General features: G+C 43.3%; 1 protein-coding gene across 1 annotated transcript; it reads left to right on the top strand.

The window, feature by feature from the left end:
• The first annotated feature begins 1,242 nt into the window (after positions 1 to 1,242).
• SAR1B (secretion associated Ras related GTPase 1B) lies at positions 1,243 to 14,943 on the top strand. The gene is made up of 7 exons (XM_040574006.1): positions 1,243 to 1,398; positions 6,186 to 6,259; positions 10,608 to 10,727; positions 11,505 to 11,570; positions 12,144 to 12,247; positions 12,721 to 12,852; positions 14,276 to 14,943. The coding sequence occupies exons 2-7, from the start codon at positions 6,202 to 6,204 to the stop codon at positions 14,390 to 14,392; spliced, it is 597 nt and encodes a 198-aa protein (XP_040429940.1). The 5' UTR covers positions 1,243 to 1,398; positions 6,186 to 6,201; the 3' UTR covers positions 14,393 to 14,943.
• The last annotated feature ends 7,863 nt before the right edge of the window (positions 14,944 to 22,806 follow it).

The following is a 22,806-nucleotide window of genomic DNA, read 5'->3' as shown; positions in this document are numbered from 1 at the left end:
TAAGAAGGGCAGCCGGGGGTGGGGGTGGGGGGCACCCGGGGGTGGGGTGCGGTGCTCCGCGGCCTCCTTGCTCAGCGGCCTGGGTGCCGCAGGGCTTCTGCCCGCCAGGGTTGGAGCTGAAAGTGAGGGGGCTGTGGGGTGGAGGCCTCACGTGTAGAGAAATGCCACGGTTAGCCCCAAATACCCTGCCCCAAATATTAGCCCCCAGTGTAGCGAAATGAGGCTGTTAGCCCCAGATGCGGTGAAATGCTGCGGTTAGCCCCAAATACGGTGAAGTGCCTCATGGTTAGCCCCAAACGTAGTGAGACGGTGTGGTTAGCCCCAAAATACTGCGAAATGATGCTGTTGGCCTCACGTATAACAAAATGGCGTGGTTGGCCTCAAATGCGGTCGGACGCCGCTGTTCTCCTTGGTGCGTGACCCAGCTGACCTCACAGCCCATACACGTATGGGGCCCTTACAACGACAGCCCAACACGGAGCCTGCCCGCACAGAGGACGCCATTTATGTTGCTCCCAACACATTGCCTTGGCGAGCTGTTTCGGGGTGCTGGCTCACCACAAAGCACACATGGCGGCATCCCCAGGGCAGAGGCGAGAGCTCCGGGCTGTGCCTGGCACCGTGCTGTCCCGCACCCGCAGAATCACAAAATCGTCTAGGTTGGAAGAGACCTCCAAGATCACCGAGTCCAACCTCTGACCTAACACTATCAAGTCCTCCACTAAACCATACCACTAAGCTCTACATCTAAACGTCTTCTGAAGACCTCCAGGGATGGTGACTCAACCACGAGCAGCTCCTCTGCACCCACAGCCAAACAGAATCATAGAAACGAGGCCCACGGCCCTACAACGTGCCCCGACACCACGCCAAGCAGGTGCTCTGCTGGCAGCCTCGGGTCTGGTGGCCGTGGCAGGGCCGCTGCGGTGGGCGCAGTCCTGTCCGTGGCCCTCGGGCAGCAGCGGGGCTCCCTGCCCAGGCGCTGCTGGTGCCACGCAGCCGCCGGGAGGGACACGTTGGGCACACGAGGTTGCCTCCACGATCGGTTCCTTTGCAAGCCCGGCCGGCTGCTGCGTGCTCCGGGCAGCCGCCGGGTGCCCAGCGCCCCGCACACGCTTCGGGGTGCTCTCGGTACGGGTTTCCCCTAAAAAATCTCAACAAACACCGAAACTGCCCGCTGGTGCTGCGTCGCCGGGGGGGTGGGGGTGGGGGGGTGGGGGTCGGGGAGGTCCCGGGGCTCGCTGCGGGGCCGGGCCGGGCGGAGCTCCGAGCCGTGCCGTGCCGATCCGAGCCGTGCCGAGCTGTACCGGGCCCGGAAGGCGCCAGGCGGGGGCGGAGCGGGGCGCAGCCGCGGGGTCCGTGTCGGTGCCGGCGGAGCGCCCGGAGCTGAGCTCGGCGGTGAGCGGGATGCGGGGGCAGCACGGGGGGGGAGCGGCGCTCGGTGCCCACCGCGACCCGGCCGGGCCCGGCCTCGCCTCCCGGGGCCGGCGCTGAGCCGCCGAGGCCCGGGCGTTGGGACGGGGACCGGGGCCGGGGATGGCTGCGGCCTGCTCGGCGCCGCGGCCTCCCGGGGCTACCGGCGGCCGGGCTCCTTCCCCCGGTGCAGCGGGGGATCGGGGCTGCCGGGCCGGGCCGGAGGCCTTCGGGCGATGCCCGGCAGCCGCGGAGGGGCCGCGCCCGGGGCTCGGGGCCCGGCCCCGTCCTCGCAGCCGGGGGTCGGGGCTGGGGGCTTGGCACCGCCGGTGCTTCTGGAGGACGAGGCCTTGCGACGTGGAACGGGTCGGCTCCCCGGGCCTCCCGTGCCACCGCGCTCTGCTGCCATCGCTTCTCTGGTTGTTTGTGTCAGTGGCGAGACCCGTTGTTCGCCGCGGTGCGGGCGGGCAGCGGCTGCGAAGGCGAAACGCGACGTGGACGGAGCTTTGTCAGGCATCCGAAGCTGGGCCAGGGTGTTTGGGATACGGTTATGGCTGAATCTTCGTCTGAATTTAAGTGTGCCGTTGTCACGCTTCCCAAAGGGAAATTAAAAAACAACGTCTCGCTTGTAAATAGAATTTGGATTAGCGTGCATGCCCTCCGAAAGGGCCCATTCCCTCTGAGGGCTGTGAATCAGAACGCCTCTAATGATACTCATCACCCTTCCTCCCCTCACCTGCCTGACTGCACACAGTTATTTTAATTTCTTCTTATTTTTGCTCATTCTCTGAAGAGAAGCACTACAGCCTTCTGATCTCTGGTTTGTAGAGGTACCAGCCCCTATGCCTGTTGTCAATTGCATTAATCTTTTATGATTGCTTGGCAGTTTCTTTTTAGTCCTGGCTCATATTTCACTTTGGTGGTGATGACTTGGAAAAGTGGGTTGTTGTATCATGTTCTAGTCCTCATGTGCCTTACAACTTTCTTATGTAGTTGTTTGGCATATTGTAATGATCTGTCAAGATGCTCTTGTTCTGAGCGTTATTTCTTCAAAAATGATAACCTTTAAGATGAAGAATAATTATATATTCATGCTCCAATATGTTCTGTTTTTTTGTTTGTTTGTTTTAAATAAGTACGGAAATCGCTGCAGTAGGCCCTATTTTGAGACTATGATCTGAGAAGAATTTTTGTGAGCCAGACCGCGACTGAAACACTTCATCAGTTCCTCTTAGGACCTAATGTGCATGTTGCAGTGCCGTCTTTACAGATAAACTGTTTGCTTCGCTGTTTCAGATGTACTTGAGATCAATGCTAAATTCAAATAGAGTATCTCAGAATAAAAGATGCAATAGCACTAAGTATATGTCATACGGTATGTAATCTTTCTGTTTTCAACCCAGCAAGTAACAGCGCTATGTGAATATCTCTCTGAAATCTCAGAGATGACTTGCCATCTGATTAAAATAGAAAAGCTACGCCGTTAGCTCATTCCCAAACTCTCTTCCTTTCCTCAACTCTTAAAAAACTGCGTCAAGATGCACTCTCGTATCGTAAAGTCGATGGCAGGCAACAAGTCTTATTTTACTCACTGAATTTGTTACCAATTTTGATTTTTGTTGCCAGTGGTAACGTTTTACAACGTTAAAATGGTCCTGGGTGAAATACACCCATAACCGTGCACTTCAAGCACTTGTTTGCAAGTTTTTAGCAGAGCCTGTTCTCAAACTTGCTGTAGCTCAGAGAGCGTGGTTGGCTGCGGTTACACTGGACGGAGGTTTCTTTTCTAGTTCTTGGTGACAGCAATCACCCAGGCACAGTGCAGTGACTTCTAGTTATTGCAAGAGGTGTTGTACTTGGGTGTGATTGGTTTCTACTTCCTAATTCTTCCATCAAGGGATTTAAAGCTGTCTTTACAAGCCTGATACCCTCTTTTATCTAAATGTTCACTGTCTTTAGAAGTAAGAATTATTTGAACTGATTCTGGAATGGAATAATGAACTTTGAGCCAGAAAAATTCAGATCCAGAGTGGGAAAATCCTTGCTTTTCATAATAATAAAAAAAAAGGTGTCTCGAGGTGTTACCAAAACTGCTGGGTGGGAATTCTGCTCCCCGTGGTCAGCAGGTGGCCGCTAGGATGCAAACCAGTTTCATCGGTCTGCAGGCTGGCTGGCAGGGCTTCCCAGGAACTACAAGTCACACTTCGCTTATGATATAACGCTAGCCAGGGTCGGTAGACAGGGTTGGTAGATACATTTTGAAGTGATAGCCATCGGCTGTTGATGCTGGGAAGTTACTTTCCTATTTCTGAGAAGACACGAGAAGGTAAGTTGGTGATGTCTGTAAAAATAGTCGGTATCAGCAGGTTGCCACGTGTCTGTCACAATTTCTCATTAAAAGTCTGTGTCAGCTCGCAACCGGCTATTTGTGAGGGAACCCTTGAGATAACCTTAAAGCAGTTAGTGTTTTTGTCTCCGTCATGCCTTAGGAGCCGTGATTGCCAGAGTTTTCAGTGTTCTTCTTTCGTGGTGGCTTTAGCAGGACAGCTTGTGTCCATCTGCTGAGCAGCCCCGCTGCTCTGCCTGGCTCCACGCAGTACCGAGACTTGGAGCTGTCAGCGGGCTCTGGGCATCGGTGTGCCGCCGGGTGGCTTGGTGGCACTTCGGTCGGGCACTGCTGTGAATCGGGCAGTTATTTTTACTGTGTGATAAGAGCAGATTTAATATCTCTGTTCAAATATTGCTAGTGTGCCTTTACAATTCGCCGTCAATTTTTTTCCCATTTTCAAAGTAGTGTTTTCCTTTAAGCGCTGCCAGCTGATACCGAAGTTGGCTGTGGTGTATTTGGATAGCCTTCCCTAAGCCACTTTTTCTGTGTGTAGGGGAATTTAAGCCATATTGCTGCCACTTCAGCAGTACTTGCAGAGTAACTCCCTTCTCAATTTAATAATTTGAATCTTGTCCCTTTAAGTGTTTTCAGCAGCACATGAAGACTTTTTTCTTCCGTCTGTGAGGTTCGCAGAAGGAACTGGTTAACCCAACTAAACTCTGTGAAGTTATTCTCACCGCGGTAACACGAGCACTTCTCTTACATCACGCTGTTTGCACTGATTTGCAGGTTATTTGAGCAGATCATTTCTCTAAGCCCCACAGAGGCTTTTCTTGATCGCTGTTTTGTTCAAGCAATAAATAAATCTGCTGACGTGTATGTCCTGCCGTGTTTGCTTATTCTTGACCTTTGCTTTTTAGACATGCAAGTGACAGTTTCAGTCATGACATTGTGTAACTGGGTGTTCATGCATTGACAAGCTTATTTTGTTTTTTATTCTTAAAAGTTGCAACTGTGACAGCTCAAAGTAACACAGGACATAGGCAAGGGTTTCAGGGTTAGTCCTGAAGAAACCAAGGGTTCCTAACACTTTGCTGTTGTCACTCAGGGAAGGCAAATATGGGCTGAACAGATTTTGCTCCAGTGCAAGCAGACATAATTAAATAATAATAATCTCTCCTCCTCTCTCCATATTATTGCTGTGACATACCTGTTGCTATGCAGTAGAAAACCTCTGCTCATTGCCTGAGTGTAATTGTTATAACGGATAGGTGGATTTTGGTCTGGTACTGACCTGTGTTTCCAGTGCTTTGGGCTCTGCGCCAGGTCCGGAGCAGTCATAAAGTTATCCCAGGAGGGCCCAGGACATGGCTGCAGCGTAGAAACAAATGCTGTGGGAGAGCCTGCGCTGGCTCAGGATGCCTCTGCAAGCTGCCCGTAGCAGCCCAGACATCGTCTCAAAGACTTGGACTCCAACTTCCCCGGGCGTTAGCAGGAATTTATTGATCTAGCAGGAATTAGCTGGCTGAACGCTTCTGAGGAAGTTGCCCTTTAGTCTTTTGAAAGATTTTTTTATGCTGAGTGCTAATTCCGTATGTCAAGCTGGTGCTTTCAGTGTGACTAACCTTACAGTAGATAATGAGGAAATTAAGATGAAAGTTAAGAAATTAATTGTTCGTGGCCGCACAGTTAACCTAGTGACAGTTCTTGCATCTCAAGGAATTGCTTCAGAAACGGTGGACTTGGCAGTGTCGGGTTGATGGTTGGACCTGGTGACCTTAAGGGTCTTTTCCAACCTAAACAATTCTGTGAAATCCTGGTTGTTCCCTGCCTGGGCTGCCTGTGTGTTCTGAATGCCCAAGATGTCAGAAAACTCCCTCGGCCGCTGCCGTTGTGGCTGCCTGCTGGAGGCCCCATGCCCTGGGGAGGGCTCCATCCCTTCTGGGACAGGAACAGCAGGCCTCTTTTTTTTGTGTGATCCCATCCTGGCCGCTTGCTCACCCCCAGGGACTGGCACAGTGGTGTTTTTACCATACCACAAGCAACGGGGGCTTGAGGAATACTGGGGCTTCATCCTGCTGCTGAGGGGTGTCTGCCCGGGGCTGGCTGCAGCTGTCTGTCCTCACCTCCCCCTTCCGTTCCTGAACCTAACCTGAAAGAGTTCAGTGAGAAACATGGTGTTCCTGAGTCGTTACTGAAATGAGTTTTATGGTTAAACCTCAGATGGTGGAAGCCTGTATGAGGCAGTGCAGGCGGGGATGCGGCCTTTACGTGGTGGTCCTGGTGCTGAGTGGTCATCGCCTGGTACAAGGTACACAGACGGGCGATGTGCAGACAGCAGCGACTTCTGTGTCATAAAACTTCCCCAGCTTCAACTCGAGTAAACATCTTACAGTGTTTAATGTGCTGTTCTAACAGAATTTAAATTTTCTTTTTATTTCAGACTATAAGACCCAGATATGTCCTTCATATTTGATTGGATTTACAGTGGTTTCAGTAGCGTATTACAGTTTTTAGGTAAGTTTTATTGTTTTAATTATGCTATCTGTTAACCCCTGCTATCTTCAAACATAGCAATTGTTTAAATAATATTTTGGTGTATATTCGGTTGCACTCAAAATAAAAAAATGTTCCACTTATCACTACTAATCACTATCAGTACTCAGCCCAGAGCAGAGCAGGCCGAGGGGAGGCCTCATGGCGGCCTGCAGCTCCCTCACGAGGGGAGCGGAGGGGCAGGCGCTGAGCTCTGCTCTCTGGGGACAGCGACAGGACCCGAGGGAATGGCATGGAGCTGGGACAGGGGAGGGTCAGGCTGGACATCAGAAAAAGGTTCTTCATTGAGGTGGTCGGGCACTGGGACAGGCTCCCCAGGGCAGTGGTCATGACACCGAGCCTGCCAGAGTTCAAGAAGCATTTGGACAACGCTCTCAGACACATGGTCTGATTTTGGGGTGGTCCTGTGCGGAGCCAGGAGTTGGACTCGATGATCCTTGTGGGTCCCTCCCAGCTCAGGATATGATTCTATAAGTATTGAGTATTCTCTGAGTATTTTGAGAGTGTGCTCTTCTCTCAATCTTACATTAATCCTTTAACCTCTTGAAAAATTAGATTTTCTTTTATGAACATAATAGATTTGATTTTTTTAATTGCACCACATTTAATCTGGTGTCATTTGAGAATTCAAATATGAACAACTATCTACAAAAAATTAATGCCAGATATTGAAGCCCCTGCTCATGTCCAGCAGTGCTTTATTGTGTGACTAATGTCACTGAAATCAGTGTGAAACTCCACTGATCTCTGATGAAGAACCTTAGGAAAGTATTCCCTGGCCAAAAGCATCTGCAATCCATGTTGATCCAAGGTGAAATATTAGCTTGTGCAAAACAGGAGGGGAAAAAAAAAAGAGGAAAGGGAATGTTAGGATACTAAAAAGAGGAAGAGAAGTTGCAGATAACATAGCTAAAAAGGACATTTTACGGGTTCCAGGGATTCTACTGAAGCAAATAAAAAGCATTTGAGATTAATGGATCATGGCACCTGCCTTTTATCAGTTGGAAGTTTAAACTTTTTCACTGAATGTTAGACCCTTGGCCTACTATTGAAATATTAGCCAGTGAAATTTTAACTAAGTTGACTAATCTCCCTTATCTTCTCTTACTTAGTCAAGCAGCGATTACTGCACGTTAGCTCACTTTCCTATATCTGTGCATACAAAGTCTAATTCTGGTGAAAGATACTGAAGCTTGCAGTAGAAAGGAGAATTGCTGTCCATATGTCCCTTTAATTCTAGAATAAATAAATAAATAAATAAAATCACTTGTGTACATTTTATTCATTTGAAGAAGGCTGATGATAGTATTTGGGATACTCTCTACAATTCCCTGTGCTATCGTGACAGGAGGCAAGGTAGATCACTTTATGAAACATCTCTTCATACACATACATGTAGAATGCACAAAGAATCCTTTTATTGATATTCTGGTTTTAATGTAACTAATAGATGAAGTATTACTGCTTGTTCTTCTTGCATTTTTATGAAAGGCACTCAGAAAGTATAAAAAGTTTCAGAGAAAGTGGGGGCATTTGCTTTGGGAGCAAATGTTCCCTATGTGTCCAGTCTGTGAGTAGCAACAGCACTATTGTATTAATGTAGTTTAGGAGTGTTTCATTTAACTTGTAAGGTAAGTGTGAACTGGAGTTTCTCCTGTGACCTAAGTTTTAATGTATGAAAATGTGTGTTCACTTCTCTCTCTGTAAACATCAATACTTTCTCCTCCAGCTTGTAGATTAATAGGTGGTGTAATTTGGGCATATGAAAAGGTGAGTTTGGGAAGTAAGAGTTGTATTTGAAAAAAGAACTGTGCAAACACTCTACAGTACTTGTAGCTAAAAAAAGATTATTAATGAAATAAGTTGAGGAATATGAAAGAGTATTCTTTCCTGCAGGTTATAAAACATGCCCTGGTGGAATGCGATTCCAGAGATTAGCTTAAAGGTAGGGGGAAAGGTGAGCAAACAGCAGCAGTGTAAAGGTCGGGCAGATAGAGGCACATGTGACCGTGCAGCACTACAGCATCCAGGGGGTGGCCAAGGAACCCCCTGTGTAATGTTATTTAAAATCTCACAAAATAAAAGAGCTATGAGGATAAGAGTTGATAAGAGGTCACCACCAGTTTAACCCTCACCAGGCATGGACGGGGAAGGATCTCTTTCTCATCAGAAGCCTTCCTCATCAGACTAAGTCCGTATGTGTACCAAAAACTAGTATCACAAATAATACAAAAACTGGACAGCAGCTGGGGCTTATCAGCAACTCAGATGTGTCTGCCAGACGGGCAAGGCTGTGTGCTCACGGGGGGATGCAGTGGAGCAGAGACCCCAGGGTGACCTGTGCCTCAGGCTGGAAGGGAAACAAATAAGGGCTCCAGAAGTGACGTGGCTGGGTCATTCTGCTCATCATGTACAGTCCAGGGGCCTGCTGTTAATGTGACCTTGGAATGGCTACAAGCCTCTTGTTCCTGCAGCACTTGGCACAGCGCATCTTGGCAGTAGGCAGGATTTTGGTACCTAGTTTGCAGATCAGGAGGGTTAGTTGTTCTTCGGGGAGAGTGCGTGGTTAAGTGACTGCAACAACGGGACAGTTGAACTTTAATGGTAACATATACTTCAAGTAGTATTTCTGTATCATCAAGGTGGTTGTAAAAGAAACCTTTCTTCAGTATATTACAAAGTACCACAATACTGTGACATTATCTAGTAAAAGATCCTGGTGACTTAAAACTCCCACATTACAGTACTTGGCTGCATTTTGCAATTCTTTTTAAACAGGAGGAAAAAAAAAGAAAATTCTGTTAGGAATGTAGCTCATTTTTGTTTTTAAAGAACTGTTAATTTCAGCATATGTATTTTTTCCCTCCTTTCTTCAGCACTCTTGAGGGTGGTGGGGTCAATAGCGGTTCCTAAGGAAACGTGCATGTGTAGCATCCAGGTCACAGTTCTTTGAAAACACATAAGGCAAAGTGTAAAAGGTGCAAAGCTAGGAGATTCTTACTTCAATAGTTTTTCAGTACAGAATGTGTTGTGTTTTTTTTTTTAAATAAATTTATATAAAGAATATTTTACTTCGAATGTTGATCAGTTTGAAGCAGTGAAAAATAATTCTGGCATAGGTTGTGGTGTTGGCAAGTCTGAGAGAATTGTCCTTTGACAGTCTCAAACTTCAGGAAATATGGTGCTAATATTTTACACGTCTTCTCCTTCAGAACAGTTGATGTATTTATTGGGATTACAAGTAGAGAAATAAAGGGGAAAAGGCATTTTTATAAAGACAACAGTGAAAGTAACATTTCTTATTCCTGTTATTATGGCATTATCACAAGACAGCAAATGTGTCAAAATGGCACTGATGATGCCATTCGGGTCATAACCACACAGTTTAGCTGAGGATCTGGATGATTATTACTTCTGTCAAAATAATATGTGAGCCAAAATAAAACAATTCATATATATGCTAACTATGGCTATTGACATTGAAGCTAGGTTCTCTGTAAAATACCTACTGAGGTCTGAAGTTTTTTGTTTCAAACATATTTTTTTTTGGTCATAACTGGAGGGAGATGAACAAAACATGCTCTGTTCCACGTCTGGGGTTGATAATGTTTTATAATCTGTTGTTAGCACTGTACCTCTGTACCTCCCAGGCAATTCCACTGTCTGTGAGCAAAATTGTCGCTTTGCTAAGGCAGAGTAGGCTACCCTGGCAAGGTTTAATCCTGTTTTGACTTTGCTCAGATAACATAAACACATTTATATTACTGACACGTTTACATCAGTCATGTGCCTGCCCCCCAAAATGCCACTCAGCATCACATAAGCTGCCTGGAGCAAGCATAGCTGTGATAAGCACATGAGCGAGCGTGAATGTGGCTTGTACAAGTAGGAGAGCACTGATAAAGGTCATCGATAAAGCACACTGTGGAGCTTGGCAGGTCTGTATTTTGTACTGTGACCATAAAACTTTGCTCCTGGGAGCAAAATCATCGCTAGCGTTAGAAATAATGTGACTGCATATGTCTGCTTTAATTAGCGATCACACTCCCTTTCACTGCTGACTGTCAGAGCTGTGCCACCAGAAACCTGTAGGATATCCGTGTAGGAAGGTTTATTGGTCTTGCTGATCAGCAGACCCCACAGGATCTGAAAGAGGCTTAGGCTTCAGAATGCTCAAATACGCTATTGCTGTTGCTCTTAAATGTTCATATTTTTTGTGTGTGTGATGTGGGTGCCTGTTGGACGATGTTGTTATGGTAATACCTTTGCTGATTTAACTGGCTATTCAGTAGATTATTCTTTGTTGCAGGACTGTACAAGAAATCAGGCAAACTAGTTTTTCTTGGATTGGACAATGCTGGAAAAACTACGCTGCTGCACATGCTCAAAGATGACAGACTGGGACAGCACGTCCCCACACTACACCCCAGTAAGTTAACGCTCCTAGATCCCTAGCCAGGAAGTATTCAAAGTATTGCAAGAAAAGCAGTACCTGATTATACATCATAAGTAACTGGGGAGAAACAAAGGAATTTTGGGGATCACAATCCATAGGTAATTTGAGTCATACTCAAAAAATTCTTTTAGGATAGTTCAATGTGATTTATTTAAAATTAAGGGGCCAGTTAGAAGCAGAGTAATGGAGCTGAGTCTAAATCACAGAAGCTGTGGGAAATTGGGGCTTGCGTTTATGTATACTGTTATGATTTTTGTTGCTTAGAGGTTTCTGTGTGATTGTCATTGTGGTAGCCTTGCAGGAGAAAAGGTTCAGTGCAGGTTAAAAATGTGGACTGGTGAAGTCTAAGAAGGAGGTAAGTAATTAAGCAAGGACACAAAGAGGAGAAACCCTCAGCAGTATTGTACGTGAAATTCCAACTTTGTGGCAAACCGGAGACCAGAGCTGCCTGCTGTTTTTGTAATGTGTAGGGATAAGTAACCTGTGGGCCTTCTCTGCTATTCTCTTAACATTGCAGATATTCTGTATGTGTTTTAATGGTTAACCACATTTATTTTGTTACACAAGTGTTATTGAGGGAAAATGTATTGTACTGATTCATTTCTTGAATAAGAAAACACTGAAAACAACCAAGAGAAAGCAAAATCTATACCCTAGCTTAGACTATTCCATATAGCGGAATATCGTATAAGATGTATATAATGCTGTATAATCTTCACATGCAGAGAACATAATTTTGTGTATTTTTAGCTTCAGAGGAGCTGACAATTGCTGGCATGACTTTCACTACCTTTGATCTGGGTGGACATGCTCAAGGTAAGAGAATATGTTGACTCATTTAACTGCAGTGAATTAAGTTAGAGTTGTTTACAGTCAGTTTGTCTCAGATCAGAAATACAACCATGCTGCAGAGATCAGCTTCCCACACTCTCTTTGATAGTGTTAAAAACATTCACTGCTCTGTTGCCTGTCTCCATCACATACTGCACTCCCAAATACAATTTGGCAAGAGCTGCACTAGAGCAAAATTTCTTAACTGATAACACGTATTTTGAGGAGGATTAGGTAGTTTTTGTTTCACTACTTCAGGTTGCTTATACTTACGTTTAACCTTTATGCTTTGAACTTGTGTTTCTTGACATAATTCTTGGGGAAACACAAAAAGGTCGAGTACATCAGTGTGCATGTGGGATAGAGGGGTGATAACACTAGAGGGACTGATAATTTTGATCTATTATCACAAGCTTTGTAAAACATGAAATTGCATCCTGAAGACTGGCAGTATAAGCTAAGACTTTGAAAAAAAAGTGTTGCTTCCTAATTACTGATGTGCATTGCTCTAAATTTTGTGATAATTTCCATTGCTTTTCATTCACATCTTCCCTGTAGCTCGCAGAGTGTGGAAAAACTATCTGCCAGCTATTAATGGCATTGTGTTCTTGGTGGACTGTGCAGATCATGAAAGACTGCTCGAATCAAAAGAAGAACTTGATGTAAGTTTAAATATGTTTTTGAAAGTCTGAACTTTAACTTCTGAAAAATAAGATCAGTATCCAACAGAGCTCTCTTGCCACCTGGTCATGAGTGCTAGTAATTTCACTTGCGTCATCATTCCTATCTAGTTGTATTCTGGTTCTGTTGCCCTCTTCTTACTATTCATTACTGTATGCATTGAAGGTAGGTGAACATGTTATTTTGCCAATAAATCAGTTGAGTCAATATTGCTCCATTTGTGATATTTTCCATTTTGTGAGTAATTTCATTTCTTTTATCCCAAGTACATTAAACAACTCCCATCAATTAATTTTGATGCGCCAGTGAATTTTACTACCCTTACTTCTTAAAAGGCCAGGCTTCACCAAATGATTTAATGGCATTACGTTGTTAACTTTTTATCTTAATGTGAAGTCCTAAGTCAAAATATATCCTGAAATAATCTCTTCCCCCTTTCTCCTTCCCTTTGTAGTCACTAATGACAGATGAAACTATTGCTAATGTGCCTATCCTAATCCTTGGTAATAAGATTGACAGACCTGAAGCCATCAGTGAAGAGAGGTTACGAGAGATGTTTGGTCTGTACGGCCAGACAACAGGAAAGGTAATGTTGTTTTTTTTTTTTGGTTAGGGATCTTGTGTTTGCTTTATATTTCTGTGTTGGCTCCAGTCCACTTCAGCTACACAAAACAAATATTTTTTAGTTTATTATGTACATAATACATTATAGACTTATATGGAATAAATGCTGAAGTCTCTTTCTTTTGTGCATGTGTTAGATACACCTCTACTGCAACTTCTATTCATCGTTTTCAATGCCACATTTTTTTCCAGAGAAGAGGTAGTAGTACTTAGTATAGTTGTCAGTACTTGAACTTTTCCAGTGCAGTACTTTTAAAGGGGGAACAAGTTTTCAGAGGCTACAGTTCTATAGTTCTAGTGAGAACTATAAGAGAAAACTTGATAACGTCTTTCAGTAATTGATTTTTTTATTTAAATTGCAGGTTTAACACAAATCATTACTCAACATGTTTAACTAAAGTTTAGAAATAGGTTTACATCATGGAAAAAGTCTGAGTTTGTAGGTTGTGGAAAAAAAATCCTACTGGCATCTGTAACAACAAGACAGATTTGTATTATGCATCTGTGTAATACTTCAACTCTCTCTAAAGTAAATACAGTGTATTACTTGTAGTAGACATTTGGGTACAAGTAGTTAGAAACAAGTTGCTCCATTATCCTTTGTCTTTGGAAGTACACCTCTCCTGATGCAGCTGACAAAGCTGTTCCAGTGTCACTTCCATTCCAGCTTGCATTAGGTGACCAGCAGTGAACTGCCTTGAGGAGAGGACCCAGTCTTGTAATTCCTCTTTGCTTTTGTATTCCTAGCTGCTTCACAGAGTTCAGTGCTAGTCGGAGTTTAGGTTGAGCAGAAGCAAATCTGTACCTCTTTGTTTTCCAAGTGAAAAAGAATTTCATAGGTTAGTTTAGAATAGGTGTAATAGACTGTAAACAGTTACTATAGATATTTTTTTTTTTGCATCTTGCCCTGTTTTTTACAACACTGCACATAGTCTATGATGTATGACTCCTGTTGTGAATGTCCAGTTGAGCAATAGCTTTGTCACACTGTGATGCTCTTGGCAAGCAAGCAACTCACACTCTGACTGTGGTCAGTCCTAATTTGTAGCAAATGCTCTTTTTATCCTGTTGGAAAGCTATTAGAAACAGAGCAGGGAACTTCTGAAAACTGAGCATAAGCTCTCTGTGGACATGCTTGCTCTTGTACTCAGGTTCATATACTTTATGCTCTCTGAAAGTGGCTGTGCATGTAAAGATGCTCAGCGTATTTCCTCAGTGACTGTCGTCCTAGTAAGGTGTGCAAACGTTTTAGATCAGTTTATTTTCTAAAATTCTAGTGCCCAACGTGAATAAAGTAATGGCATTCCATAGAAACAAATGTTGTTGTAGAGTAGGCATCTTTTTGTAAAGGTAACATAACTTGGAATACTTTTGTCTCTTTGCAGGGCAGTATACCATTGAAAGAATTGAATGCAAGGCCACTAGAAGTGTTCATGTGCAGCGTGCTAAAGAGACAAGGCTACGGAGAAGGATTCCGTTGGATGGCACAGTACATTGATTAACGCCAAAATCACATTAGTACTTTCTGTCCCATGTCTAAATATTAAGTCTGCTCCTTCTCTGATCACTCAGTGTACGTAACTTGAATTCATTTGACTGTTTAGTTATATAAGCATACATTTTTACATAATTATACCACCTATGCTAAATTGTAAGTGTGAGGATTGAAAAATTATTTCAAGCAAGTTTGTAAGTTTAAGTACCACAACTTTTTAGCTTTCTAATCCCATACAACATTCTTTTGCAACTTTTAATTTAACAAATCTCCAGCACCATTTTTGGACAGAGCAACTTTCCAGTACAGTATGTTTGAATGCACTTTTTAACAGCTAAAAACTACAGACATGTGAAAAATATTTAATGCTTATCATGTTAAATTTTTTTATGTACTTTTTTGAAACTGGTTTTATAACTTTAGAGTATATAACCATCTTTCAACGAATAATAAATAATTAGCTGATGGATAATTGCATGATGCCTTACAGTTTTCAATAATATACTTTCTTATGCAACGTCATGCAATAAATTTAAATCCAGTTTTTGGCGACTTTAATGGAAAATGTTTCATTTTAATGTGTCTTAACTAGTGAGGCTGTCTAATGATCTGAATATGGGGGATATTTTCCTGAAACACAGAAGGCCACAAAGTAGTTTCATTGTGTGTTAAGGAGTAAGGTGTTTCCTTCAGACTAACAAATTGCATTTATTTTAGGATCTTGCATTACTAGAAGAAAACTCTAATCTGATGCCCTTATAACTACCACCTTTAAAAAATACAAAATCTGTGTCAATGCAAATCATGAACTAACATCAAAAGTGGTCTTACTTTACTGATACCTTGAATTAAACCCCTGAAATGACAAAAAATACAAATTTTACTGAAGAAATTAAGAAAGGTACTGCACTAAATTATTCTGTTCTCAGTTTAATTAGATTTGGATTCTGCCAGAAGATTTATCAGTGAAATTGCCAGGAAAAAAAAATTGCTGTTGTTGCTTGTGAAAATTTATCAGCCCACACCCAGTCGGACAATTCTATTTTTGGTGTTTTGATTTGGATTAAGGTGGATTGTTTTCTACAGTTTTGCCCTGAAGCTTAGTCAATATAACAGTTGTTGGATGCCCAAGTGGCTTGTTTCTGGGGTAAAACTTCATTATCTTCAGTGTTTGTTTTCCAGACTTCTGACTGTTTTTTCCCCATCTCCCAGTGCATTAGCTCCCTGAGGAGAGGACAGGTTATTTTCTAAGAAGGAGTGGTGAAACGTGTATCCATCAGCTTCTTGTTGACACTAGCTGACATTGCCATGGAACTGTTATTTGTGTTTCTGTGTGCAGCAGGATGTTTTCCTCCGTGATGTAGCTAATGAAGGTAGGGTTTCAGCCTGGGAATCGTTGTTTCACTGTGGTGGGTTTGACTTTCACCATGTAGTGTGTTTCACCTTTGTGAAACTAAGAACTGCTACAAATATTCTTACTGAATCTCAGGACCGGGACTACTTTTCCTCACAGTTGTAGGTCTTCTTTAAAATACTCTAGGCCCTATGTTTTCAATATCCTTAGCTGCAAAGGTATATTTGTCTGCCTTGATTTCATTTTCTCTCTTGAACTACTGGGCTTGTCTCTTGGATTTAAAGCCTATAGGCTTTTTAAAAAAATAGAAATTTGGACCTTTTCAAAGCCTATAGAATAAAAGAGATGTACTTCTTGCCCAGATCTGGACTTGTATGATTGAATATCGATGATTAGTTCCCCGCAGTCCTACATTATGCTTCTGAATAAGATCAATAATTCAGAACCTAACTAATATAGTTTGTAGCTGACATTTGTTACAGCAGTCTTATAAAAGTGTTAAGCCTAGTTTGTTCATGGTGAAGTTCAGAAGTGAGGATATCTGATAGCTTTTCCAAGAGACCGATGTGAAAGAATTCTGCATTTAAACTCTGCTGCAGAGTAGTGCCTCTGTATTGCATAAGACAAAACTGTAGATCAGAAGCAGCCTCTTACCAGTGTGGATGACATGCGAGTCGTTGCTACCTACGGCAGTTACGCTTGGGGACATGCCTTTTTTTCCCCCTCTCTAGATTTTTCTGATAACGGTTACAATGCAACAGCTAAATCAGTAGATGGTGTAAATATTAAAAATACTTTTTGCAGTCGTACAGTGACATTGATATGGGAGACTCGGGACTGTGCTGCCTGTACTGATGGAAATGAAGCTGGAAGTGGAGATGTTCTGCTGCCCTGCTCCTCACTGGGGTGGGGAGTGCCCGCAGACCACTTCCGTAGGCTGAGCCATTCCGTGGGCATTGGAAGAGACTGGGGTCCTCTTCAGCTGCTGTTCAACCAACTGTGAATAACGTGAGCAGTAAAGAAAGGGATGATAGTCTTAAACTGTTAAAAAAGAACAGAGGTATACTGCTTTAAAAGTGTGTATTAAGGGTAATTCTTAGTGTTATGGAACTACTCAGATTTCATGTTTCATACTGTGAGATGCTAGTTTAAATGTGGTTGTAATAAGGGCATGAAGAAATTGGACCTTTTGTTTTTCTGTCTTGGTATTGTAATGGTTCCCATTGTGGGAACAGCTGAACAACACTCGGTTAAATACACAAATAATCTCACTGTTCCTTCAGTAGAGGAAATATTTCTTCTGTAGTTTACATTCTGCTGTGCACATGAATGTGAATGGGTGTCGTGTGTCTTTGTGTGAAGACTTTATTAATAGAAAAATATACTGGTGAGAGTTTTTCTGGTGGCTTTCATCCCCACCACCTCTACATCTCCCCGTTCACTTATTTCTAGAGGTTACTTATTCCTATGATTGCGACCAGTCTTATTTATAAAAAAAAAACAAAAGATGGGAGGGGGCAACGTTCACATCTGGGTCTGACTCCTATGAATTTTTTTTGCACTCTTGACTATGCAGACTTCAATTAAACATCACTTTAAAGAATGTGAAAAAGAAAACCCATTAATAAAGACGTTATTTATGAAGTGTCTCAAATTTGTTTTTACATCAGCACTTCAAGAGAAATGAATGCAGATTTCTAAGATATTAATAACTAGTACTGACAAAATGGCCCATATTTCACTGCAGTGACCCCTTACAGTAGCATCTGTGAGTCGAATAAGATTTATTCTGCTTGGATTTAATTAAACTTTGGTTTTAGTTTGTACTGTTTATCTGAGAGGCATTGCTATATTTCAGTCTTGGTTTAATAAATTCTTTAGCAACAATTATTGGCATTGGAAATGGGAAGGATCTTTGAGTTTTATTTGTCCTCTTGCCAGACCAAGATTATTTCATGAAGCGTGTTATCTAATGCTGTATTCAGTGTTCAGGTACTGTCATATGATGTGCCAAAGATGACCTGTGGCATTCACTGGAATATAATACCTGCATGTGTGGGGGCTTTATTGTATTTTAATAATTGGAATTGAACATCAAATAGAGCATTTGACATCTGCTTATTTATAACTAAAGTCATCTCAGAAAAATGATATTGTTGTTCTCCAGTCCCAGTGAATTCACAGGTCTACTTTAAATAGAATTGTTCTGTCTTGTTCTCTCTTGTTTGTACTGTCAGCATATTTGGTTGTTACCAACCAAAGTCCAATATTTCTATTGACTACAACATGCTCGGAGTTAGTGTAAATAATGTAATCAATAGTTATGGACTTAAAAGCCGTATTTAAAACAGCCTAATCCACTGGCTGTCAGTGGGGACGTGTAATTTATTTGCACTTAGATAAACCACTTTTGCACTAGTATTTCAGTGTGGAACTAAACATTTTCTGTTTTGAAATGTGAGTGCTCTAAATGTTTAAAAGCATAATTTATATAATAAACTGCAGAAGAAAAGCTAAAGAAGAAAGTGGTCTTAAACATGTTCTTAATGTGGTGTTTATTGTTATTATCACATGCCATGCTTGAAATGTAAGTATCAGGAATAGAAAATAAAATTCTGAGTTGGAATTTGAAGAAAAAGAGTTTTAAGCAAGTAGTTCTTGACAAATTACATTAATCATAACCAGGAAGAAGTGTTCTGACCCAGTGCACGTTCTAGTGCTGAGTTTGGGTTTCTTCAGCTGTGTATAATAACCATTCAGCCTCTTCTTTGCTAGGATTTCTGTTCAGGTGTGCATGGAATCAAATCCTCAACTCAGAAAACAGCATAAAAGGATGATGTTTCCTTTCTTGCAGGTTTAAAATGAGGTAGAAAGATCCGATTTTACAGGCAAATGATATCTGTCTTAGATTTCAGCAGACCTCTAGGATTTGCACTGTTGGTGGGACAGTATCGAGTGGGGATTGCCCCTGAGCTTAGGTGTTTATCACCCTGTTTGTTTGCGTGCCTCTCGTGTTTGACACAGCCCATGGGAAAGCATATTGTGTTCTGTCACAGAGAACTGTTCTCCAGTCCTAAGTATGTGCTCTCCTTAGTTAATGTTTTCCAAATCATTTTGCACTTGTCTGCTTCAGAACTAGAATTAGAACATTGTGGTGAGCAGTTATGGTAAAATAATGATAAGAATGTGTCCCTTGCTTTTCTTATGACCTCATTTCTTATGGCAAGTGTGCCATCTCAGTAAGAAATTTGTCATGTTTTACACCCTTTGATGCATTTTTCATTCCAGGATCTCAAAACTTTCTACATGCTAATGCTGCCTCACCATTCTGGTGATGCAGAGAGCTCTTGTCCTTGTTTAACCTGTGAAGAAAATGAGGTCCAGAGAGATTATGTCATGCTTGGTCACTGAATAGAGAGAGCTCTCAGCCACCACCACCAGCAAGCTGCAATGGAGCAATGCCTTGGCTAGTCCACACACCGTTTGTCCGAGAGAGAAGACAAAACACTTGATTCACGCTTGATCTTAGCAATTTAACTGTGCTTGAGTGCCCAAATGTAGTCCTGTTAACCACGGGCGTGCTGTGACAAGCTGCTGGTCAGGGAAGGAATCAGGCTGGCGCTTGAACTACTACATCCCAGTGGGGAAGCCAAGCTATTGAGGGGAACCTCATCTTAGCACGCCAAGAGGATCTGAAGCCGTTCAGATTTTGTAACGTGGGGGGCTCTGAACAAAGGAAGTCAAAGGCTGACCCGGGCTGCCCGTGGGGTTATGTGAGGATCTCTAAAAAAACACTCGACAAAGCTCCACCCTGGCAACTAATGGCTGGGGACAGCTGTGCGATGAAGGAAGGGAAAAATTAGCTGGGTTGGAAGATGTCCTCTGGTCGGTGAGGAAAGAGGGCGAACAATTCTCTGGAGCGGGATTCCTGATGCTGCTCTGCCACAGCTTGTTTGTGGGCTGGTCCCAGGGCTCTATTTGGAAATGCTGGTGCTTATGAAAGGGGAGAAATCAGCGACTGGTGGGAGCTGTGTTTCCAATCAGCCTGTGCATGCCGGCGGTAATGCTGGGGTTTCTCAGGATTATTTCTGAAATCCTTCCGGTATCCTGCAATTCAGCTTAGAGACCATACAGGGTTTTGCAGAGTAACTTCAAATTGCTGATCCCTGGTGGGAGCGTTCCCCAGGGACGGGGCTGGGGGCACTTCCTTCGCGCACATGACTTCTGACCAGAGATACGCAAAACCTGCAAAATTTAGGACCGGATTTTAAGCTCTCTCGTGGGTGTTGGCATCCAGAGCTGGATTCTGAGTTCAGCCGAGATTATTGGTTCCAGCCCAATGCCTGAACGCCATTTTCTCACTGCTTTCCTAGAGCAGGATCTTGGTTTAGGTTCAGCTAAATTGGAACAGTAAAAGGAAGGCTCCTATATGTGCCAAGTAACTCTTCTATTCCTTCCTCTGTGTGTAGTATATAGGGATATAAAATATGTAAATATATGTGTATACATATATATACACACAAGGGATTTAAAATAAATCATTTCAAAATATCGTTACTGAGATGCATTAGCATGAAATTGCAAAGGACTTTTAGTGAAGGCCTGTGCTAAGTACAAAAAAATAAAAAAAATAAAAAGGAATTTGCAGTAGAGAAAATAAAAGCTTTTACTGGTGAATAAATAACTACAGGAGATACTGTGGGAGAAGTTCAGACGTGCAGTTATAGCCGGGAAAGCAGCTGGAGTTCTAGGTGCTGCCTGGAGAAACTGTATTTAGGCAGAACAGAAGGAGGCAGAGCTAATAGCACAGTTTGGCTTTTCTCAGAATTTATGCCTTGCTACTGGCATCTGAGACGCTTTTAGAATTGGTGGAAAGGGGTATGGGTGTTTCTACAAAATGAGATGTTTACTTGAGTATTTTTCAGAAAATGTGTCCTATCTGCTGGCTCCCACTCCTGGCTCTCTGTCTGACAGCTGGCTCTCTGCACAGCTCAGACAAACATCCCCAAAAGAAGGTATGTCGATTTGATGTCTGCACCTGAAAATTTGTCTGTAAAGAGAACTTGGTTTTGATTTATAGTTCTTTTATTTTACTCCTCTTCTGGTCCTGCCATCTGCTGTTACCACTTCTGTAATATCTTTTAGTTTCCTAATCTGTAATTTGAATCGCCTCCTAAATTTAAAAAGCAATATGATTTTTTTTTTTTTTCCCCAGGCTGCTGTGGGGAGAGTTTTTCTTTGTTAAGAATTTGATATTTAAAGTCCTAGGGAAGAAATCTGTAAAGGGTACCTCTGCCAAAGAATAAATTCTGCTTTTATTTTCATAGCTATTGTTAGACAGAATGCAAGAGAGAAACGGGAAAAGATTTACTCATTTTATTTGCTGGTATTTTGGGAGAAACAAGGGAAAAACAAAAAGCTCCAGTCATCATGGCTGAAGTTCACTGAGGTCCTGCAAGTTTGTTTGACAGCGAGGAATGCGTAACAGATCCGCACGCATGTGACTGCTGGATGAATGCTATTTATGTCTCTGTAAACATGAAATCATGAAATAAGCTCCACAGCAGCGGTGCTGGTGAAATCCTTGTCTGACCCGGCCAGCTATTGCTTTGGACTTACGCATCGTGGGGAGTACAAAGTGGACTGGAACTTATTGCAGAACACCGTGCTGCTGGAAGATGTTTACTGAAGGGAAGTAGGTCAAGCAGTAAGGCCCAGAAACCACCCAGCATGTTACTGGATAAGAGGGAAGGCACTGTGAGATCCTATAATAATTTCTTACACACCGTGTGGACAGAACAGCATCTCACAAAAACAGCATCTAAAAAAAATTTTAAAAAAATCACCACGTACATGTTTACTTTTGTATGGCCCAGCTTTGAAACGAACTCTGTAGAACAGATGTGCAGCTGAGACTTCAATCCTTGCTGCAAAATAATAATAAAAAGTGTTTGCATCTCAAGATCGCAAAAGAAGGGGAAAAAAGGTGTGGGAAAAAAATCACAGAATCACAGGAGGGTTTGGGTTGGAGCAGACCTCAAAGCCCATCTGGTTCCAACCCCCTGCCCTGGGCACTGCCAGGGCTGGGGCACCCACAGCTTCTCTGGGCAGCCTGTTCAGTGCCTCATGGTAAAGATTTTTTTTCCCTGAAACAGTCTTTTGGTTTAACACTGTCACCCCTCGTCCTGTGGCCAGGCTCCCTGGTGTCACCACGTCTCCTGGGGCCGCAGACCCCTGGCACAGGGCCGGGCCTGGCGTGTGGCTGGGTGCACCCATGGCCTGCAGGGCCAGGCCGGGCCAGGCTGAGCAAGTGCTGGCAGGTGGCAGATCACCAGCGCCAGCCCTTGGAGAGCAAAAACACGGAGGAAAAACGACCAGAGAGGTCCTGGATTGACTTTGTTCCTGGTTTTCTCACTTCACAGAAGAGGCAATTGAACTCCAGCCTCATTAAAACAAATACCCGTGCAGACAGTGCCTCCAGAAGCATGGATGGTGGCCTTCCCCTACAACAAAGTGTCCTGGCACTGTACGTGCCTTCATCTCTTTCCTGTGCAATATAGACTACAGGTCGTGTATTGCAACCCTGCTCCCTTTAGCCTATATTCCTATGTCGCCCTAGGGATTAATCTGCTCCTAGTGCTGCACTTAGGAGGGTTTGTGTGTTTGGGGCTAAGACTGAAAAACAAGGGGAAGGGGCAGCTCCCCCCTCCCCGAACCTTCTGCACCCCAGGAGAGGTCGGCAGCAGAAAGCTGTGCCTGGCAAGGAGGTCTCAGTGTGAGCACACACAAAAAACAGCCCAAAGACACACACAAAGACAGCCCCACAAAGCCCAAACCCCAGACCAATATTCACCTCACTCCCCCACAAAAATGCAGCCATGCCCATTTTACATAGCATGGCAGCTGTCTGTCAGCAGGGAAGGCTTAGTGACTGCTGTGGACATTTTGGCTAGAGCTGACTTTCAAAAGACAGCACGGAGGAGTAGAAAGGCATGAAAAACTGAACTATGTAAAATTTCACATCAACAGACTACTTGCTCTTAGAGAAAACCAGGAATTTAGGCCCT

The sequence above is a fragment of the Cygnus olor genome, chromosome 14 (genome assembly GCF_009769625.2).
Source record: "Cygnus olor isolate bCygOlo1 chromosome 14, bCygOlo1.pri.v2, whole genome shotgun sequence".
NCBI classification, from domain to species: domain Eukaryota; kingdom Metazoa; phylum Chordata; class Aves; order Anseriformes; family Anatidae; genus Cygnus; species Cygnus olor.
Note: the sequence above shows the minus strand (reverse complement) of the source record. Positions and strands in the feature narration are given on the sequence as shown.

Coding starts and splice junctions, on each gene's coding strand:
- SAR1B (XM_040574006.1), top strand. CDS start 6,202: ATGTCCTTCATATTTGATTGGATTTACAGTGGTTTCAGTAGCGTATTA. Junction 6,260..10,607: donor TAGCGTATTACAGTTTTTAG/GTAAGTTTTATT, acceptor TCTTTGTTGCAG/GACTGTACAAGAAATCAGGC. Junction 11,571..12,143: donor TCTGGGTGGACATGCTCAAG/GTAAGAGAATAT, acceptor TCTTCCCTGTAG/CTCGCAGAGTGTGGAAAAAC.